Here is a 23,560-nt window from a genome sequence, read left to right on the forward strand (position 1 = left end):
GCTAGCAGCGCTGATTTCGGCGCACACTGACGTCAGTGTGCAGCCGGGATCGGATGGCACTGGTGTATTATGTCGCCACCGGAAGTAAGGGGTGGCGACATAATACACCTGTCAGACAACTTCAGGCCCCCAACTTCTGATTGGCTGGGGGCGGAGGACTGCAGCGAGCCTGAGAGCTGTGGGCCTGAGGCTGGGAGCGCTGGCACAGGCAGTGCAGGGCCTGGCCAGCAGCCCCGGCATAGAGGACAGCGGCGAGGCAGGGAGCGCCGGGACAGAGGACAGCGCCGACCCTGCGAGCTTCTGCGGTGGCAGAGGCACAGGAGCAGAGCGTACCACAACTGAGATGAGTGAGTGGGGGAGGGGAGGCCGCTATGGGCTGTCACTATTGCACTGGGGGGACACTATGGGATGTCGCTATTCTGCTCAGGGCCGCTGTGGGGTGTCACTATTATGCTGTGAGAGGCTGGGGGGGTGTCGCTATTACGCTGGGGGCCGCTATGGGATTCCGCTATTATGCTGTGGGATGTCGCTATTACGCTGAGGGCCGCTGGAGGGTGTCGCTATTACGCTGGGGGGTGTCGGTATTATGCTGGAGGCAGATGGGGGGCGTCGCTATTATCGCTGGGGTCAGTGGTGGGGGGGGGGGGGGGTCACTATTACCACTGGGGTATATTTACATGTGGCGGAAATGGGCAGGGCTGTTTCATAATAGACAGGATGCAGATTTTGACTGCTTTTTGGATGCGAAAAAGCTGCAGAATTTTCCAGAGGTCCTCTTCAACCTAGATGGTCTCTCTCACTGCTTTGAGGAGATTTTCCATATCGTCAGAAGAGAAGTAATATTTTTTCTCGGCTTCAGCTTGTGGCAGTGGGACCTCTAATTCCCCTTCTGACAGGGGTTCCAGGGACGACTGAGATAAAACTCAGCGACTCTGCTGGCCTTTACCTTTTGGAGGTTCTTGACGGACCAGGCTGCAGCTGGGGAAGGGATGCCATAGAGGCTTGTAATTCCTTCTTTATCATACTCTTAATATCCACCTTAAAAGCCGCCCTTTCTTCCGCTGGAATTTTTCGTACATTCTTCACATAGAAGATAATTTTAGGGTCCATTTTGCTCTTCAGACCTTCTTTATCTGAGAGGAGACTTAATAGCTGTCTACAAATATCTGAAGGGTTGTCACACTGCAGAGGGATCAGCCCTATTCTCATTTGCACAAGGAAAGACTAGAATCAATGGGATGAAACTGAAAAGGAGGAGACACAAATTAGAGATTAGAAAAACACTTTCTCACAGTGAGGGTGATCAATGAGTGGAACAGGTTACCACGGGAGGTGGCGAGTTCTCCTTCAATGGAAGTGTTCAAACAAAGGCTGAACAAATATCTGTCTGGGATGATTTAGTAAATTCTGCACTGAGCAGGGGGTTGGACTAGATGACTCTGGAGGTCCCTTCCAACTTTACGATTCTATGATTCTATCAGTCTGAAAACCCCATGCAAAAAGAGTGAGTGGTGGTGGTGGTGGTGTCAGAAAGAAGGGAAAATATGCATTCAAATCAACCACAGTGACATGGCATATTCCGTTTTTGGCATATAGCCACTCACAGTTTGCAGGGGGTCTGTCTCTCCTTCCTGTGCTCAGCTGTCACGTGCTGACATGATGAAGCACCTCTTTGGGCTTGCAGGGTAACCTCCAGTAGGAGTAGAGCCTGTCAGTGGAGTGAGGATTCAAATTTGGCACCATTTCCGGGTTTCCCCCGTTAGCCACACCCCCACATCGTGCGGGTGACGTCATCCCTATGCGCCTCGCCGTGTAGGACGCCACTGTTCACCAGTACCAGGGGGAACTACAGGGGACACAGCAGAGTTCTTGTGGCGGTAGCAGCCCCAGCGTCCAAGAATGCCAACCCACGCATGGAGACCCGCACTGCACTGCGACTGACGGCTCCATTGCGGCGCAGGCCAGGGATGCAGGAACCGGAGCAGTATGCAGACCCGGCCTCTTCCCTACAAGGGATCTTCGATACAGCTTGCCCTTGGTAAGTACCCCCGAAGCTTGTGCCATCTGGCCACCATAGGGACAGGAAGACACTGAGGAGATGGGGGAGGGGAGGTGCGTTAAGAGCTCTTCCTGTCCCTTCTGAGGTCGGAGGGCAACCGCCATATGAAATGGGTCCGTCGGGATGACGACCGGGAAAACAGCAATTTGTTTTGCATAAATCTATGCCTGCGCATAGCAGCAAGTAGATTTCATTTTCTGAAGTGCAAGTAGTCTTAAATGCGCCAAATGCATTCCTCAACATTGAAATTGCAATACCAAGAAGGAAAAGTGCTGGAAGTATGGAAGTTACAGCATCAGAAATGTCAAGTGATTTTTTTTTTAATATTCTGGTCATAATTTTCATCTCGATTTAATCAGTATCCAGAAATATATGCACTTGCATGCCATCAATCAGGTTTTTAAATAGTTGTCTGAGGAATGTTCTGCCCCACTAAATGCACTTGAGCACACAATTCATCAAGATGCCACACTTGAAGCTCAGATGTACTTGAGGGGATACAAGTCTGAAGACGCTGCAGGCCATAGTAGAACTTTTAGACCATGCAGGCTGCTCACAGTTGCATAAGCAATATGTTGCCTGTGTTGAAAATCGGCTCCTGGGACACTTTGGAGAAATGGCCATAGCACTAGTTCCATGAGCAAATCAACATAACATTGAACTGTTACTGTACCTGGAAAATGAAGACTAGAGGGGCCTAGCTTCAGTACATTATGCCACCCCAAACCAAAATCCCAGGGAGTAGAACCAGTGTGGTGTTCCCTTAGGAAGGTCTGTCCATGGTATTGTTCATGTGATCTACACCCCAAGCTCCAACACTCTTCGCATCTGTAGGGGAGGGAAAGCAGGACTCCTTGTTGAAGAGGATAGACCTCCATTCCAGTTTTGCCCTCCACCATCATAGCTTGGGAGCCAAGTTGCGAGGTCAATGGAACACCCGACGCTGGACATCTGGCTTATAGCACAAGGTACTGCAAGCACTTTCTGGTTTGTGTAGATCCTGTTCTACACCCTATGCTTGGAGTGGGACATCCAATTTCACACGCAGTACAGAATGGATCCCCAAATGCCATTCTTCTAATCTGATGATCTATTCTTGCAGAGTTTCACCTCTGTGCGCATCTTTCTGTCAGAGTTAGTCTTGTTCTTCCAACCATTGGCAACGTTGAACAGTGCCAACATCTCTTCCTACGTACACATAGCTTTGACGGTGTGAAAACCCAAAGTCTCAGTTCAAAAATTTCTTCCCTCTCCATTTGCAATAACTGGCACGTTGACAAAAAGAAGGCGTTGCACAATCCTACCACAAGATTTGAGAGGTTTCATGTGGCAAAAAAAAAAAAAAAAAAAAAAAAAAAAAAGCTTTCGTACTGGTTCATCATTGAAACTCCTCCCACATATTGAAGCTAGATGCTTGAAAATTTGCATACCTTGACAACTTCAACTTCCTCAATTTATATAACCTTAGAACTTTTCCGTCTTGGTGCTGTAATTTGAATGTTGTGTATATTAACCCTTTCCAATCCAATGTCTGACGTCTGAAGACATTCTGATTGAAGGTTGTACAGCTCCGATGTCGGAAAACGTCCAGCAGGGTATTCTTATTGTAGATTACTGGTTGCTCTGTTGTTGGGGGCCTCTCCAGCATGTCCCATTCCACAGTACTGGCTCTAGTCAGCAGATGGCGCCATTATATAATGGCAGAAAGAGAAAGCCCCCTAGGCAACACTGAAACCAAAGTTGGATTGCAAAGGGTTAAGATGCCTGCACAGTGCCACCTATTGTAAGGCAGCATGCCTTCAAGCCAAAGTTAGACTCTTTATACAAGCCTTGTAACAATGAAGCATTTTGGAGGTATTATTCCATCTCCCTTATTTGCATATAACCCAAAAGGAGCATTAATGGTCTTTTGAGTCTCCTCACTCATCATCTAGGTGCTCTCGCTAAGGAGAAAAGTGTTTGACCTCTGTCCCAGGCTTCTCACTAGCAAAGTCGTTAGACGCAATCCTATGCAGACGGCCGCTGTTTGGCCGCTCTGCGCATGCGCCGGCTGCCCGGCCGATGAAAGAGCCGGGGCCACGGGAGAGGTGAGTGCCCGCGCTGCTCTCTGCAGAGGCTCGGGTCCCACTGCGAGGATTCCTGCAGCCGGAACCAAGCGGGCCATCTGCAGGCAGCCTTAGGAGTAGGTACAGTACTGCCACCTAATGAAGCTTAACCAGCGAAATGCGTGTGCTGAATCAGGGTGAGTTGGGTTAATTTGGAAAACCCCACTAGCATTTAACAGTGTTGTATTTCTTGGCACTTTGCATATGAATTTGTTTCTATTAGCCAGAAATGTTTGTGGGCATTAGATATTCTCTATCATACTACATTAATTGTTTAACCCTTTAATTATAAATGCCAAGGAATACAATCTAGTATGGCATGTTGTATATGAATTGGTCTATATTAACCAGGAATATGCATGGATATTAGGCATTTGGGGGTGGGGGTTCTATGTTATTGCATATATCAATTACTTGACCCTTAGATTGCACTGTATCACTTTATATATTTGGATTGGATTTTCTAACAGCGCAGGATAGTAGAATACCATCTCATGTGTCTAACTAAAAGGATGCAATATGAGGGTATTGGTTTTTTACCTCTTCATGTGATGATAGTCATAAAACAATTAAAATTATAAAATTTGTTTTTTGCCTTATTCATTCATTTCCAATGCATTTAATGAGTAACTGCACTTTTCACAAACTTTTGACATGTCAGACATGTCAAAAGTTTGTATAGATCTCAATGTGACCATCTTCAACTACCGAGAGGAACCAACGAGCAGTGAAGACAGCTGAAAAGACATAGCACTGCAGCAGTTTATTTCTAGTGATTAGTGGGGTGGGGGGATTCCCATCGGGGCACCCCCGTGGATCAGAACTTTTGACACATCTATTACTTTGTGGAGAGGAGGGGGGGGGGGGGGGGTGAGGGAAAGGAAAGAAGAAAAAAAAAAAAACAAAAAAAAAAACTCATAGATTTTGCACAAAATAAATTTTATGTTTAAGCACAATTATATAAAGAATGCATATCATATACAAAGTTCATTAGCTTGTAATGAAGCTGGCGCAAATATTATTGCGTTACCATACCTTGTAAGATTGTAAACCAAATTGAAACTGTTCCGAAAGTATAAAAAAATTCTCAAGCAAGAGTATATACCCACTCAAAACGTAAAAGTGTAGGGCGAGTACAGTTGACAGTCAGTTTTCATTCTGGTTTTCCAAGAGGCACAGTCTTTTATTTTAATTTTATCAATTAAGCCATATGAGGAATTATTTTTTGCAGGAAGAGTTGTAATTTAAATGGCATGTACCGAACAATTTTGTATTGACATGGCTTTTATCGTGTCATGGAAAAAGAATGCAATTCCATAATTGTACCCCTTTTCCACAGCTCTATATTAAGTATAAATTACGAGTTACATTTAGTCAGTAGGATTATAGCATTACCAAATTTATGTAGGCTTTAAGCTCATAAAAAGTGCTTTGTGCTGCCACATTCTGAGACCCTTAACTTTATTTTTCCCCATTAATTGAACTGTGAGCAGTCTTGTTGTTTCGTAAGGAGAGCTTTAGTTTACAGTCACTGTACAGAATTTTTGTGATGGATAGGAAAAAAAAAAAAAAGTTATCTATGGTATTCACCAAGCAGGATAAACTATGCCATATTAATAGGAGTGGGGGTGGGACTGACAATCAAGTTATGTATTGGGGTCCCAGCATAAAGAGGATTAAGACATGTAAAATTAACAGAGCTCTTTAATTCTACTATGGCATATAAATTGAACTGCATTAATGCAGACTCCTTTGTAAAGAGGACTCATCTTCTTTGAAGTTGATGACTGTTTCTGTGTACACCAGGCTCCTCCACATCTGGATCTAGATTACAACTTGCATCATAAAATTCTTCTGAGGCCGCAAAATTGACAGACATCTCCTCTGGAAGTGTAAAACACATACATATATTTAAGGGTATGTCCAAGTAATCACATCTCAAACATGCTCTCCCCACCCTGGGCGTCAACTGCCCAATCAACCATTTCTGCCCAACAGATCTGTCCCATAACAAACCTCAACTAGGCCAAGAATAATGCACAAGCACAAAAATATACCCAAGTTTTCCAAAGGTCAGCAATATATGAATGCAATTGTACTGAACTTAGACATGATCAAAACTACTAGCAGTGATACATCTTCTACTCTATAAAAGACAGCCAAGTAGGTTTTGTTCAAACAGTCGTATAAAGAAGAGTATTCTCATCTGATCTTTTGGTGCATATGGATGGGTGGCAGGGGAAGGAAGGGAGGTGGGGACGTTTAAATTTAGTCATACTTTCTGCATTAACAAACACTGCCAAATCTATCTACCATAGCATAACCGGTCTGTCCTTGGAACGGATGCAGCACTCAGATTCGCAAAGCATGCCAGGGATGTCAGCTTTTTACAAGATTTCTTGTTCCTAGACTTGTTTACAGTTACAATCTTGGATTTTCCAGAAGCTGGAATTCAGAAACAAGGCTTTGTTGCCTATATCATTGTAGAGTTTAGGCATTTTCTCCACTTCAATGTTAGAGGGCAATCCTACTAAAGAGATAGGAAAATCTTGGGGCTTACCTGGATCATCATCTTTATCAAGTGCACATGCAGAAAGGTTGTCCTTTTGTTTCAATCTCCCAACATCCATTTTTGTAGGTTTTTCCTCAAATACATCTTTACCACAAGCTGTATGTTCTCGGTCAAAGGAGTCTTGTGTTTTCAGTCTGGTAGACTTTGCACAGTTTGTTAAAGACATCTTGAAGGTGAAGCCGTTGACATTGTTGCAAACACTTGGCATTTGAATTTCAGGTGCAGCAACTGCCTTCCTGTCTTGCACAACAGATGGCTCATAATATTTCAGACGAAGCTCCTGACGATTAAATACAAGACCTTCATGAAGTATTGCATATCTCACTATATGTACTTTATTGAACACCACATACTGGAAATTACCTCAAGACTACTAACTCAATCCCCAAATATTTACCATGTTGTATGGAATCACGGACCTTGTACCAAGTTCCTCACAGCACGTGTGCCAAACTGAGACCTACACCAGCTACATGCGCACTAACACACACACACACACACCGAAAACTTCAAAAAGTCAATTCTGTGTACACCCTAAATCAGGCATATAAGCTTCATTGAATGTGTCAGTGTGTTTACATAGATTTCTCAGCAAGAAGTGAACCTTATTTGTATGTTACCTCATAGCTCAAGTGCTGATACTCAGGCATCTTTGTTATGCTTACAAAACGCATGGGATTTTTTTCCATTTCACCTTGAAGATAAGTCAACTCTTGATCCTGAAGAGGATGTAAAAACAAAAAGGTACCATGTACTATTCATGCAGTTTGCTTTAAAAAAAAAAAAAAAAAAGCCACACGGAACAGATATACCGATACAAAACACAAGGGCAGGTATAAGCACCTCATCCCTTACGGACAGTGCATGTCCTACTTTCATCATTATATGGACCAAAATACAATATTCTGTGATCCCCCCCTGACCATATGGAGGTCTGAATGCAGCCTAAAACTTTAGCCCCCCCTGTACCAAGAGAATACTAACAGAAAAAAACCTTATTAGCTGCGCTACACCATTAACCCTTTGCATGCAATGGGAATAAGCTTCTAGAAACCTCCGTTCATAGCAAGCTGATTTTTATTCCCCAGAATACCATATACATGAATAAAAGCAACGCGTTTCAGCATCAACTGATGCCTTTATCAAGCTCAGAATAATGCTATTACATCACACATGAAACGCGTTGCTTTTATTGTTCATGTATATGGTATTCTGGGGAATAAAAATCAGCTTGCTATGAACGGAGGTTTCTAGAAGCTTATTCCCATTGCATGCAAAGGGTTAATGGTGTAGCGCAGCTAATAAGATTTTTTCTGTTAGTATTCTCTTTTTTTCCCCATCTGGTGCACGTTGGGGTATTCTTTAAGCTGCTGCTCTCCAGAAGAGCTTGGATGACTAAATATATTTTTATAAGCTTTTTTGGATAAGACAGAAGACCCTCTGGTAAAGAAACCTTTGAAAGGCGAACTCGGATTCCCGGTGCAGGCGGAACACAAAAAACTTTTTGTTGCTCCGCCTGACACCCGGTAAGTAGAATCTCTTATGATTGCTACATTTTTTTCTCCATGGCTATGGCGCTTTCCCTAATTTATATTTCCCCCCTGTACCAAGAGATCCCATTGGTATTTAATGCTGCCCCTGGTCAGCAAAGCATTAATTTTTACCTTTAAGAAGGAGACAGAAGTTGTAGTTACTTACACAATACTTTTCATTAGTTTCCATTCCGCGACTCCAGGTTCTCGATATAGATTTAAATGAAAAACTTCCATTTAGTTTACTCACATCTACAACAAAAAGATTAAAAAAAACCTTAATTGCTCCTACTACTACGACAAGTAGGTTTGAGACTTGAGAATTCCATTTATTTACTGCAGGAGTAATGTAATCTCTGGCAAGGGATAGATAGTTCATAGAGATCTTAGCAACCGTAACACCAAACCTTACGGCTAAATTGCATGTCGTCTTCTGAAGGGAAACCCATACGTTTTGTCAATAGACGATTACTGCTCAGGTACAAAATTTACCCTCTTGCCTTTACCTGGTGGAACACAAATCAAGTCTTAACACCACTTACAGTAGTTAACCAGACAAACCATTCCCCATCACTGTTCTGAGAGCTTGTCAAACAGTATTCAAGTACTTTTGTACATTGTTTTACTCAGTTGTTAAAAGGGGTTGCTTTGAAGCGAACGTTAACTCTTAACACTACAGGATGTACAGTTACGATAAGCTGCACCGCTCATTTGAGCTATTCACACTTTAAATGCCCCGACCAGTGTTTGGGGTACTCATACAGCCCTCCACGATTAGATTACAGGCTGCCATGTGGTTGTCACGACAGCTGGGGGTGGGGCGCGACACCTTATGAAAAGGCCCCAGGGCTGCCCTTGCAGAGTGTCCCTCAAGCCATGATCGAAGTATAAGGTAATACTACAGGAGCGATCAAAGCAGCAAAGGACAGACTTGTGCTTTTTTGGTCACAAAAAAATAAATAAAAATAAAAAGCAAATCAAAGATTTATTACAAAGTTGTACCAATAAAAACTACAGGACATCCTGCACAAAAGTTAGCCCTCATACAACTATGTAGACAGAAAAAAAAAAAGTTATATTTTAAGTTTTTTATCATAGTAATCGTACTGACCCCTAGAATGAAGGTTCTCAATTTTGTTGCAGTGCATACGCTGTAGAAACAAGATACACTTTGGCCTCTCACACAGGGCATTTGCTAAAACGCTGCCCATTCATTTCAATGGGAGACACACAGCTGAAAACGCCCAAGAATAGAACATGCAACGCTTTCAAAACGCAGCGTTTTTCAATGCAGCATTTTCAGCCCTGTGTGAGCAGCCCCATTGAAATGAATGGGAGCCTTGTACAGCGTTTAGCACAGTGCTGAAAATGCAGCGCTAAACGCTGTACAAAAATGCCTGTGCGAGAGGCCTTAAAGCGGAATTTTTATTTTTCCGCAATTCCACTTAAAAATTATTATGGTTTTCCTTACATTAATTAGTACCATTAAAAAAAAAATCAAACAAAAAAAAAAAAAACACAACTTGTCCTACAAAAATCAAGTCCTCAGTAGAGATGAGCGAGTAGTGCCTTAGCTGAGTATCTCCCCGCTTGTTTCTAAAGAGTCGGGGGGCCGGCGTCGGTGACAGGTGAGTTGCGGCGGGGAGAGAGAGATCTCCCCTCCGTTCCTCTCCGCTCTCCCCGCCAGCCCCCGAATCTTTAGAGACGAGCAGGGAGATCCTCAGCTAAGGCACTACTCACTCGAGTAATGTGCCTTAGCGAGTATACTCACTCATTTTTAGTCCTCAGATATCTACGTCAATGGATTAAGTTATGATTTTTTAAAAAGGAGGGAGGAAAAAAAATTACGGGGGAAGTTACTTCCTGTGTCCGTCTAATCCCCCAGCCCCCCTTGAATTGCAGCTGCATTAACAATTACTGCAGCCCGACCTCGCAACAAGGTAAACAAAATAAAGAAAGAAACATTCGAGTTACACTACATAGCAAAATGACTCAATGTTTCAAGGAACAGTTAAACAGAACCTTTTATAGAAAGAAGACACCCAATTAAGAAACAGATTTATTTAAATCTCCAAATCTGAACAGTTGTGAGATTTAATGACATTAATAAAGGAGGGGAAAAAAAAAAAAAAAGGTAACAAAAAGCTGTAAGAACTGCTAACCCTTGGAGCCGGTTGTCATTTTTAGTGTGGAAACAGCATCTAGTACAGCCTGTATATCTAAACACTGAGGTTCAATTTGCAGCACATCATTATGATCAGCGCAAAACTCCTGAAGTTCAAGATTAGATTTCATCCTGAAAAAAAGGAAAAAAAAACAAAAACTGTATTATAACAACCTAACAATATAGTTTCAAGGAAAGACTAAAAAAAGCCAGTAAGAAATGTAGTTTAAAGCAGTTTCTTGCCCACAACCCATATGCAAACTACACTACATTACTATGTAGCCCATTTGTTGTAGGGAGTCACTTTGGCTTTAAACCTGTATAAACAACCCCAATTCCAAAAAAGTTGGGAAGCTAGGTAAGATGTAAACACAGAAACTCCCCTACATGCGAATGCGAACGTTCGAGTTACGAACTTCGCTAGACACGAATAGCCTGTTCCAGGAGTATGATTGAATGCTATAGCATAACATCATACTGTGCAGCAATTGGACAGGCTTCCATCAAGCCATGTCACAGGCACAGCTTGATAGGCACTATACATAGGCAGCCCAGGGGCCTTTCAGAGGAGATCTTAGAAGGCCATACAGGACCCCCAAATGTTAGGTGCAGGCTGTTTCCTACAGCAGACACCCAGCCACAGCAGCTCCGACAAGTCGCACTGCTCATCAGAACTGTTTAACACTTTAAATGCTTCTGTCAGAATTGATGGCGGCATTTAAAGGGTTAACAGCTCGATGAGCAGCACGGCTTGTCGAAGCTGCTATGGCTGGGTACCTGCTATTAGAATTAACCTGCACCCAACATCGTATGGAGTGTGATCCACCAGTGATCCCCCTCCATACAAGCATTTGTTTGGACATACAAACAAATGCACTTATGAACACCTTCCTGGAACGGAACCTGTCCTTAAATAGGGACTATCTGTAAATGTAAAAAATAAAGAATTTGGAAGTCTCATAACCAAATTTTATTCACAATAGAACATGTTAGAAGGTGAAAGTGCTGTATCTGTCATACAGCAGTCTGACACTGCTTTCCCTGCTGCAATGCCCTACAATGGACTGCAGTTCTCCTATACCCCTAGATCAGATGATAGGCACAGTGGAGGAGTAGGTGTTCTCCTCAAGCCGAATTGTACCTTTGACGTTATCCCCAGTTCTATTACTCACCTTCCTGTTGTATGAAGTTCATACACTACGACTCTTCCATCCACTGACTGTCCTTGTGCGTCAGTTATCTACCAGCCTCCGGGTCCCACCCACCTACTCTTGCACCACTTTGCTGCCTGTGCCATATGGCTACAGTTTATAATTCCACTGCACTACTGCCATCCTCCCATAGGGGTTAGCTGTAGGAGCAAGAAGTCAGCAAACTTTACTTATTCGTGAAGCTACAGTTCTCAACTTGAGTCCTGCTACATAGGATTGGACCCATTGTAGAATAGGGGCTGGGGAACCTGAAATACCCACCTTTTATTTAGGCCACAAGCTGCCTGTGAACAGAAATGAAAGAAAGGTTAACTAAACACACAAAACCAAAACCAGGTCAGCTGACATCATGACTAAGGCCTCATGCACAAGGCCATAAGTAGAGGGCCACAACAGGCCTTAGGCTGATTATATACACATACACACACAATAGATGTCCATCACATTTTTTGAGGCTATGGAGTCGGAGTCACAGTCCCATTTTGGTGAAGTCAGAAATGGACTGATTCCAGCTTATTAAAAATGCATAGTTTATAGAGATGAGCGAGCCACTCAGATAAAGCAGTTACTCGAGCGAGCGTCGCTCTCGAGCAACTGCTTACTGGCCCGAGCATGCTCGGGCGGCGTGTGTTAGCGGGGGGTAGAGAGAGATTTCTCTCCCCCCCCCCCCCCCCGAGCCTGCTCGGACCAGTAAGCAGTTACTCAAGAGCGACGCTCGCTCGAGTAACTGCTTTATCTGAGCGTGCTCACTCATCTCTAATAGTGTATTGTATATTTACTATTTAGTAAAATCTTGTGTTCTGCTGTTGTATCCCAATAAATATATTTTATGACCTAAATAGCTGGATTTTTTCCTCATAAATGGTAATGAAAAGCCTGAGGTTACCATTTTAGCACAGTAAACGTATCACTTAAACCATTAGTCATATGAAGGAGTCAGAGGTTTGGCTTACCGACTCCAAAGCCCTGGAATTCTTTTTATGCATTCTCAGAGATAATAAAATTATGAATAATTCACTTATCAGCAGGTCTCAATTCTGTTCACATTACAGCAAATATTTCCGACATTGAAAACTGCAATACACACATCACATTCTTCAATAGCACCATAACACTCGGGTTCCAAACTTTTGTTAATCTCAAAATTACACGAAGGCAGAAGTGAAAAAAAAAAAATTAAGGGAAGGTAGGAAGCTGGACTCAAAGGAGTTGTGAAGGAAGAGCACAGTAAAGCCCTTTGGCAGCGCTACACCGGTCGGCCAGAACGTTAGAGCCAATGGCTTATATTGTAGCATCCTCTGGTGCCATAACATCTGACGGAGGCACGGACTACACAAGACCTCTTAAGGGGTGCTGTGAGATTTGGCACCTAGACATTAGCAACAGTCCCCTGCAAGTTGTGAGGTCTCATGAACTGCACTTGTTTTTCCAACATATCTCACAAATTCTTGATTGGATTGAGATCGAAGATATTTAGAGGTCACATCGTCACCTTGAACCCCTTGTCATGTTGCCCAAGCCATTCCTGAATAATGTTTGCAGTATGGCACATTGCCTTTATATTGCTGAAATAGACCACTGCTCTTAGGGAATACGGCTGACATTAAGGTTACTTGGCGTGCAACAATGTAGGTGGCATATGTCAACCTAATATTCATATGAGGGTCAGCGCCCAGTATCTCCAGAGCATCATAGTGCCCCTGCTGGCTTGCCCTCTTCCTATAGTGCATTCTGAAAGACTTCTTTAACAGATAAACACACCCAACCAGATGACGCATGAGAAAACAGGATTCATCAGACCACACCATTGTCGCCAGTGCTTCATGGCCCAGTTCTGATGCTCACATGCTATTGTAGGTGCTTTTGGCAGTGGATAGGGATCAGTTTGTACAGAAACAAATAGTCTAAAAGGGTTTCATCTGTATTTGCCGTTACTGGTTTTATTTTTTCCTGGGCGAATACTGATAGGCATTTCCCCAATAAATACTGAGGGAAGGGGGGGGGGGGGGGGAGGAAGCTGGACGAGAACAGTTCATGCTGTGCTATCTCTATACACACAAAAGTAATCGAATGCCCCATCTGCGGCCTACCAAAAAGTAACAGCGTGCCCCCCTATGTAGCATATAGTAGAAGCACACCGGATAGGGGATAACTTTCTAATGGGCCTCACTGCTGAGACCCAACAATCTTGAGAACCCCTCTGTCTGTTACTGCAGCTGCTGAAATTAATTTCAACGGGTCGAACGGAAAGTTCTCAGGTATCTCCAGCAGTTCCACTGCAAGTTAATGGCGCAGAAGTACTTGCATAACTAGCGCTTCAGTCTCCATTCACTACAGGGTAAGCCTGTTGTGAGGAAGACAAGGGGTAACTTGCAAATCTGGTACAACCTTTAAGTAATGTGTCCCCTCCATGACCACCATTAAGTAATCATGTGTCCCCTTTGTCCAGTCCCCTACACTTTGCGAAGCAGGACACAATAACCCATTAATAGTGCTGACATTCACAACAGGGCTGCATTAGACTTTAGTCTTCATTCTGTCTAGTTGATTTGTTTAGTAGCCTAATGAAGGTCTCTAAAAGGCCCATTTACACAAGATAATAGTTCAAAATGTGTTTTGAGCGATTGTTTTGCATAAACTGCTAATGGACACTTACCAGCAGGTGGTCTATACTCTGCATTCAGCTCCTTTGTTCTGCCAAAGGCTGCAAGCTTAATACAAAGTAATCAGCACTCCCATGGAGAATACAGTACCATGGACAGCAAACCTAGTATGTGGTCCGTGTTCTCTTCTCTCCGGCTGAACGATGGATTTTATGCTCACCTAAAAATCACCGTTCAGCCGAAGAGTGAAAGATAGGAGCATTTACACACAAAGATTATTGCTCAAACGATGGCTTTTGAGTGATAATCGTTGCATGTAAATGGCCATTAAAGCTTTCTGTACCATCATTTCTTTTTGCTAGCCATTAAAAAAAATATATATCTACTGATTTCTTTGCTTACTGAAGGAAATAACATTTTGTTCCACTTGTGTGTCATACTATCAATTACCTGAAGGAAGCTGCTTGGTTCATATTCATCTGCAATCTTCACACAATCTTTTAGGAGACTTTCAACTGTAGTTTTGTGAAGCTTTTTGGTTGCCTTCCGTATTTCATTGCGCTTTTTAGATATGATTTGCTGCTGATGAAGCATGTCCAGAAGCTCTTGCTTCTTCAGATCCAAAGCCTTCTGTGCTTCTCCAATAGCGGAGGTAACTGCGTCTTTATTAGCTTTTAGAATGGACTGAAGAAAAAAATCAGGCATGAATTAAAATAGGTTAGGGGAATTGCCTTAAAGGTTACCTGACTGTCAAAGCTAGTATTACATGGCATCATATCGTATTCAGCCTTCCAGAGCAGGAGGACTAACCCAAATCTTCACTCCTCAAAAGCCAATTTACAAGAGACAACCAATATGCCTGTGATTACACTATGGTCATTTTTACAAAATTTGCCATCAAAGGAAAACCAAAAGTTGCCAATTCTTCTGCAAGAAGAATAAGTGTTACAACCAAGCTTTGGGCATTGCTGTAGTTTGATTTACTAACAAATGTTCATTTTCAGTGAAAATTTTTATTTTTTATGGGTTATATTAAGTTATAAAGTTATCCCCCATAAATGGGATAAGGGGATGACTATGATCAGTAGACGGCTGACCACTGGGACCTTCAACAAGCTCGAGAACGAGGCACCCAAACGTTAGTATGTGAATGAAGCGGCAACAGCACATGCACCCCACAGATCCATTCATTTCAATGGGAACAGCTGGGAATTACTGAGTACAAGTGCTGAATTATCTCCTGCAGTCCCATTGAAGATGAATGGTAGTAGCACTATGAGCATGCAAGACCATGGCTCCATTCAATGTTCTGCATGAGGTGCAATCTAGTGATGGGGAGATGGGGACATAAGACCTCAGAGGGAGAGACCGCCACTGTCAGACTTTTATAATCTATCCTCTGGATAGGTGAAGTCAATTTCAATGCCCATTTACACTTAACGGTTACCGCTCAAAATTTGTTCAAACAACCGAAAATGAGCGATAATCGCTAGATGTAAACGCAGGCAGTGACTGCAGGCAGTGATTGCCAGTTAAGATTGTATTTTGTCGGGAGCCGCAACAAAAATACAGCTGTGTGCCCAGCAGGGCGTGTGATTAATCACACTGGGCTCTGCAAACAGCTCCCAGAAGCCCTTTTACATGCAAATGAAGATGATCAAGTGTTAATTGTCATTAACACTTTATGCAAAAAGATCACAATCTTTCACTCATTTGAAAGATTATCTTAGCGTGTAAATTGCTACTAGGTCCAGGCTGGTGTACATTTCCACCATAGTTTACACTAGTCTCTGAAGTAAGTCATACATAAATCTGTCGGCCCAGAGCAGCGATACCCCCTCCTGAAAGCTCTGTCTACTTTGCAATTCTTTTTTTTCTACAAACAGTGAGTCCATTGCAGGAAGCCAAAAAGTTGCGAATTTTTGTGTAAAACCTCACTTGCACAAAAATTTGCAACTTTGTTTTATGTCAGGAGCTGGTGTTAAGGCTTTATGCATGTCCCCCTATATATCGTAAGACAGCGGCCACGTTGTCGCCTTTCCTTCATTACACGAATAGTGTAGTTCATACTGCAATATCACATTAAAGAGGCAGAAGAAGTAGATTAGAAAAGATCATCACTGGGTGATGCAATCACAATACTGTGTTTCCCCAAAAGTAGGTTCTACCCTGGTTTTTGGGGAGGCTTGAAATATAAGGCCTGCCCCGAAAAGATGACCTAGCTAACCTAGGCAAACTGCTGAGTCCTCCCCAGCTGCCATCTCAGCCTCTTCTGATGATGGGGCAGAGACCATCAGAACGCTGCCGACCAGGTAAGTATAAAGCACCCCCTCAAATAAGAGACTGTGCCTCTTTTGGGGCAAAAATATATAGAAGACTGTTTCATTTTTGGGGAAACCGTATTAATTTAAACACATAAATAGATGTAGACTGTAATACAAGTCATAGAAATACACAAAATAATAGATTACACTTACCACAGAGAAATCCACTTTTAAAGGTTTTGCAATAGCAGAACAAACAAAAAGAAAAGGTAAGCTCAAAAAGGCAGCACATACAAAGCACAGCAGAAATAATTCACCTCTTATTGGAATGTATTAGATGCTATGAAAGTGTTCTATCAAGAACCAGCGAAAGGGAAAGAATGGACAGATAGGGAATAAAAACAAAACCATACAGAAGCCAGCAAGACTGGGAGAGGGCTGAGGAATGGCAAGCTGAGGCTGTGTAAGGAGGACTAAAGGATCCAAGAATACCTTTGAAAATTAAACTAAAGTCCTCTATATACAGTTTAGGCCAGGTTTCAATCCCGTTTATAGCCTCCATTTAGCATGCACACCTAGAAGAGAGTCACAATGTACAGGCCAACTGCGACAAAAGTGTTCCAGAATTTCCCTGTGGCCCGACAGCCGTTAGGCATCATGCCCTCGTGCGGATTTCTGCTGTGGCATCCGGAGCAATGGGAAAAGGATTCTTTATGCACACGAGAAGAAATTTTTTTTTTCTCAGTGGAAACTGCAATAAGATAAATTGCAGAGTGGGACAGTTTAATAGAAGCCGTCCATGCAGGAACCACAGTAAAGTCAATGGAAGCGGTCTTTCCTGTGGGCCGTCCACAATTGACAATTCAGATGGGATTCCACGGGAAAAGCAGGAGTTAAAAAAAAAAAAAAATCTGTACTGGCATGTGGACAATCCACAGTACAGAGTCAAGATTCAGCAAGCAGGTACATGCAGACGCCCACCGGGGTCGGATTCTACTGCTGGCAACTGCATGCGGAATCCAACCCACCCATGGGCATGCGCCCTTAAAGAAGGGAGGAAAAAAATATATATATATAGCCTATACGTCAAATGGAAGTCAACAGCTGTGCCATCAGTCGCTGGAGGCGATATTACAGGTCACGAAATGGTGCAGGCATTATTCGGTCACTATATGGCAACAATTAGAGGGGGAGGGGGTGGGGACTTGTCATTCTGCAGCACTGTCACATCATTTATTTTCCCCAGCTGAGTACTCATTTTAACGACCTCGGAAGGATGGATGGTCAAGTCAACCTTGAACCGGCTACCTGAACCATGCGGGAATTGAAGCCACAAACTTCAGGTCATTCGTGAGCTTAGGACTGCACTTCTGCGCCACACTATAAAGATAACCCACATGAAACAGTGGGGACCACTGTGATTGTACATTTATCACCACACTAATGGTAGTAAGTTCTGCTTATAAAATGGGTTTTTTTGGTCCTTATGTAGCGCTTTAAATTACTGATATCGTACTATGTAGAATCATTTGTGACAAGCCAATTACATGGTTAATTCATGCAGGACAAACATTGATACAGGTATTGATTCCAGGAGGTTGATCACCTTTTCCTGGAAATCTGTGATGGCCCCAGTGGACACTGATGTCCGAAGACATCAAGATGGATCTTCTACACGCAGTAGAAGTCAAGGCACGCTCTTTTACAACTTTTCAATGTAATAGGGTACTGCATTTGCCTCTACCCTTGTGTAGTGTGGCCTACCAAGGAAAGACAGGTTTAAAGGGGTTGTCCCACCACAAGCAGTTATCCCCATCCACAGTTGATAGGCAAGGGTCTGACCACTGAGCCTCTGCTAATCACAAGAATGGGGTCCCGAAGGCCCCCTGAACGAATGGTGCGATGGTCATGAATGTGTACTACCACTTCATAGGACTGCTGGTAATAGAGTTCAAGTGCTCAGCTATCTCCAGCAGTCCCATTGAGAGGAATGAAGCGGCATCACGTGTTGTTGATTGACGCTCCATTAATTCAGAAGCCTTTAGGACCCCCAATTCTCCTGATCGGCAGCGTTTCCAGCAGTCAAACCCACCAATCAAGATGTTCTACCCCGTTTTGTTGGTACAGGATAACTTCTAGTGGAAAAACCCTTTTGATATATCCTATACCAAAGCATTCATCAACTCACTTCAGTATTACTCCCATTATCGGATATCTCCTTTACAAGCTGTTCGTTTATTTCACGCAGGGTCTTCAAGCTGTTGAAAAACAAAAGCTGGGAAAAGAATAAAAAGAGAGTCAGACATTTGGCATCGAAGATCGATACATGGAAAGTACAAGACATAGTTACATAGTTCGTAAGGCTGAATGAAGACAATGTCCATCTAGTCCGGCCTGTCTAGCCTCCTTTTTTTGTTGATCCAGAGGAAGGCAAAAAACACCAAAGCAGAAGCCAATTAGCCCTTTTGGGGAAAAAAATTCCTTCCCGACTCCCTAATGGCAATCAGACTGTTCCCTGGATCAACCCCTAATAGTTCCTACCTGCCTGTATACCCGGATTAACAAATAACCTAAGATTTATATCCTGTACTATATCCTTCCACTCCAGAAAGACATCAAGTCCCCTTTTAAACTCCTCTAAGGATTTTGCCATCATTACGTCCTCAGGCAGAGAGTTCCACAGTCTAACTGCTCTAACAGTAAAGAATCCTTTTCTATGTTGGTGATGAAACCTGCTTTCCTCTAATCGTAGCGGATGCCCTCTTGTTACCATCGCAGTCCTGGGTATAAACAGATCCTGGGATAGATCCTTGTATTGTCCCCTCATGTACTTATACATGGTTATTCGGTCGCCCCTTAACCTTTTTTCTAGAGTGACTAGTCCTAATTTTGATAGCCTCTTCGGGTATTCTAGTCCCATCATTCCATCTTCTACATATTCTAAGTGTGTATGCCGGCACTGATTCCTCGTAGCTTGAGGGAAGGCTGTCCAACTGGTCCAGCCCGCCGCAGGGCATGGCCAAACGGAACAGATTTTCCTGATGTGAAAAGTGTTGCAGATCCGCACTAAAACCTGCTCATAATAAGCAAGTTTCACCCCTTCATTTGAAGCGTGTAATTTATACTGTACACCCGCAGCGGAGTCTAGATCGCACCACGTCAATTCTACTATGGATATTGCCTGGATATTTCCCGCACCATCTGGATAAGATTTCTTACATCTCAGCCGCTCGTCCTGTAAATGCTGCAGAAGACCCACAGCATGTCCTGTGTGACAGTATATGTGCACCGCGCTCCGTGGCATACTTCACATGTTCCACGGTCACAGCAGACATTATTCCCTGAAGTTTACAGAACGCAAACTACAAGAACGTACCTGGATGGCCAGACATCAGCGCAGATTCACTCATCTAGTCTAACCTGTCGCTAGTGTAAACTTGGACTGGACCATACGGAAATGTGCCAAAGTTATCACAGTGACTCATGCTGTAGGAGAAGTTTGGCGCACCTTTAGACGCCTGTATTAAACAGCCAGCCCATCGATTATGGCTCCTCTTCTACACAACAGTGATAACGGCTCAGTGACTGGAGGTGGAGGGCGCTGGAGATCTCTCCCAGTCTCCAATCAGTAAACAGGCAGTCAGAGATGAACTACCACCTGTTTACCCGGGGCCCGTAGTCACTCAGTTTTTAGGTGTGCTAAAAACCAAACAACTCCAACAAGTGAGCCGTTCTTGATTATTTGCAATGTGCAGTCCCATTTTCACAGATTAGGAGTTGGCCGTAATCACGCAGTTGAGCGATGCCTTTCCGCAACGATAAGACACACAGCCTTTTATACTGGACCACTGCCGGGGGCTGAAGTGTCTGACGGCTATCCCAAAGACTACTGCTCACATGCTTTCACACAGGGAGATAATCGCTTAGTGAGCGGAGGCAGAGCGGGATGGAGATCTCTTCTGACCACCCCCTCCATTCACAGATCAGGCAGTTGCTCATAGACGAAGGACTGTATACAGAAACCGACCCTTGTTTCATCTTTATGCCTGCAGAAACTGATTAACAGTAAGTGAACAAGATTCGTTCTGTATAAGAGGGCCCCTAGGCCGGCTTCACACGGGCGGCATTAGTGCGTTGTGAGGCGCACCGTAGCCTGGCTGGAGCGCGACGATGAGAGGCCCGGCCCGCTGCCTCCAATTAGTTTCCAAAATAAAAAGCAGCCACTATGCGCACAGGGGATTTAATCTTTTCTTCACTTTCTCGCTCAGCTTGTGAAGTCCCTCGTGGGTCGGTCAGGGGGGTCTGGGAACGGTTTGTGAACAACCCAGCCATCGCTTCTCACATACAACAGACGATTTTTTATGCTGGCATAAATCAAACAATGGACGGTAAGCGGACAGAGCGCCGCTCAGCGGGCCGTACACGGAACGGTTATCGTTCGTTTACACAAGATTCAGCGATTGGAACAATTGTTCTGCATAGAAGAGACCAAACTTTTATGCCATCCCGTTCAGGCCACACCCACTTGTCAGGTGAGGCAGAAAGGGGTCATTTACTTACACCAGAGCATAGAGTGCCCCAGGGTTAGAGGGGTTGTCTGATGTGAGGCCGGGCACCATGATTACAGCATATTACGTGAGTGCCTTACGCTGGGTGATACGCACTAACTCAGACAGTCACATCGCTTACATTAGCATGCTGGAAGTGCATAATACGTGAGCACAAATAACACAGCATGTTCTATTCTACCACGCATGTATACGAGATATAGCCCCTTGTCCACTATGGCTGCGCTAATACAGTTACTCCCCGACTTGCGAACAGGTTCCGTTCCAGGAACCTGTTCGCAAGTCCATTTTGTTCGCAAGTCGAACAAATGGTTGTATGGAGGGGATCGCGGGTGGATCCCGCTCCATACAACGTCGGGTGCAGGCTGTTCTTACAGCGGGCACCCGGCGGCAGCAGTTCCGATGAGCCGCGCCGCTTGTCGGAACTGTTAACACTTTAAATACCGCTCTGACAGCGGTATTTAAAGTGTTAACAGTTCTGACGAGCGGCGCGGCTCGTCGGAACTGCTGCCGCCGGGTGCCCGCTGTAAGAAACAGCCTGCACCCGACGTTCAGGGGGCCCGTACAGCGCCCCACGATGAGATCGCGGGACGCTGTGTGGTTGCTAGGCAGCCGGGGACTCCTGAAAGGCCCCAGGGCTGCCTATGCAGAGTGCCCAGCAAGCACACGGCTTGCTAGGCGCTCTGCATAGACAGCCCTAGGGCCTTTCAGAAGGCCCCCGGCTGCCTAGCAACCGCAATCTGACCGGACAGGTTTCTATCAGGCTTGATAGAAGCCTCTCCGCTCCCTGCACAGTATGATGTAATGCCATAGCATTACATCATACTGTGCAGGACAGATAGTTCGTATCTAGCGAAATTCGTAAGTCGAATGTTCGCAAGTAGGGGACTATCTGTATATATATATATATATATATATATACACACACACACAACACACAGCGTAACGCAGACAACTATTAAGACGAGGGCTGAGAAGGAACAAGAAGCCCTAGAAGTTACAAATTCGACATCGTGTTCCTGGCCTGTCCAGAATTTGTAACTTCTAGGCTTCTGGTTCCTTCTCAGACCCCCGTTACAGTCCAGCGGCCCCTCTGCTTGGACCCCTGCACCGACCGTGGAAGCCCCCTCCCACAAGCCCACCTTCTCCTCCTGGAAGGTGACGTCCAGCAGGTTGACGCTGTGGAAGACGCCCTGGTGGCGGAGGGATACACAGCGTCCGCAGCACGCCCGCTCACAGTTCCTACAGAACAGCTCCAGCCGGTAGTCGGGGTGCTCCTCGCAGCGCCTCTTCCCGCAGTCCGGACTCCCGGGCCTCGCCTCCTTGGCGCCCCCGCTCGGTAGTAGCAGTCTGACTACCTCAGCCAGGGTGGTGTTGACCGGCAGCGCCGCCAGCCCGCGGCTCAGGGTGCTGACTTTGCGGCACAGCGGGCAGGACACGGTGCAGCTGCGGGGCTCCGTCGGCGTCCACAGGTGCGGGGCGGCGCACTTGAGCAGGCAGCTCTTACAGAAGTTATGGGAGCAGGTGGGCAGCGTCACCGGCTCACGGAACAGCCCGAGGCACACGGCGCACGTCAGGCTGGCGTCCATGTCCTCCGGGCCGACTGGGTGCCGCTATGTACAAACCGAAAGCTGAGCTACTGAGTGCTCCGCTTCCTGACACCACGTGACCTGCTGTTATAAGCCCACGTGACACGTTCGTATAAGGTTCTGGGCTGTTAGGAGGGGCGGGTCACGTGGGGAATCAGCGGAGCGCGCGGTGTATACAGTGCAGTGGTGTATACAGTGCAGTGGTGTATAGTGATGGCAGTGACATACAGTCCAGTGATGCAGAAAGTCGCATCCGTGCTCATATGGCCGCTCTGTCGCAGGGCCTTTTTACCACATTACTGCACTGTTTTGAACCCCGCGGTACAGCACTCCCATTGTTTTCCCGGGGCCTCAGACCTGCGCTCCAGTGCTGCCTGCTCTAATTATGCGGCATTTTAGCACGCCTCATCACAATGATGGGGTGTGTGAAAAACCACTATGGGGCGCAGTAACCTGCGTCTGAAAACGGTAAAGTGGCAGCAAAATCGCAGCGTTTTGCCAGCGCTATGCATCAGAATGGCCTAAGGCCGCCTGCAGATGGCCGGGTCGGATCTCCTGCAAGAATTCTCGCAGCGGGACCCGATCGGACCCGAGCCCCTGCAGGGACCAGTGCGGCTCTCACCTTCTCCCACGGCTCCGGCTCTGTGATGTGCCGGCCAGCCAGCGTATGCGGAGGGCAGAGCCGAGGCACCGGGAGTGACACTTCTGTGCGGGCCTCTGCGAGCAGCACCAGATGGACCCCGTTGACTTTAATGGGATCCATTCAGTTTCCGCTCAACATTTTATCGAAAAGAAAGCCCTGCATGCAGCTCTATTTCTTTTGGTATTTTTTGCCGGATCTGCGACAGAACCTCTGAACCCGCTTTATGCCGTGCAGGACTCTGGGCACTGTG

At 45.0% G+C, this 23,560-nt stretch overlaps 1 protein-coding gene across 1 annotated transcript; it reads right to left on the reverse strand.

Moving 5' to 3' along the window:
* Positions 1-5,086: 5,086 nt before the first annotated feature.
* On the reverse strand, positions 5,087-22,751 carry LOC136572717 (E3 ubiquitin-protein ligase TRIM63-like). Its single transcript, XM_066573555.1, has 9 exons — positions 22,221-22,751; positions 18,699-18,785; positions 14,697-14,930; positions 11,905-11,927; positions 10,431-10,564; positions 8,435-8,520; positions 7,357-7,455; positions 6,725-7,016; positions 5,087-6,048 (listed from the first exon to the last, which is right to left on the reverse strand). The coding sequence occupies exons 1-9, from the start codon at positions 22,665-22,667 to the stop codon at positions 5,930-5,932; spliced, it is 1,521 nt and encodes a 506-aa protein (XP_066429652.1). The 5' UTR covers positions 22,668-22,751; the 3' UTR covers positions 5,087-5,929.
* Positions 22,752-23,560: the final 809 nt, after the last annotated feature.

The sequence above is a fragment of the Eleutherodactylus coqui genome, chromosome 7, assembly GCF_035609145.1.
Source record: "Eleutherodactylus coqui strain aEleCoq1 chromosome 7, aEleCoq1.hap1, whole genome shotgun sequence".
Lineage (NCBI taxonomy): Eukaryota > Metazoa > Chordata > Amphibia > Anura > Eleutherodactylidae > Eleutherodactylus > Eleutherodactylus coqui.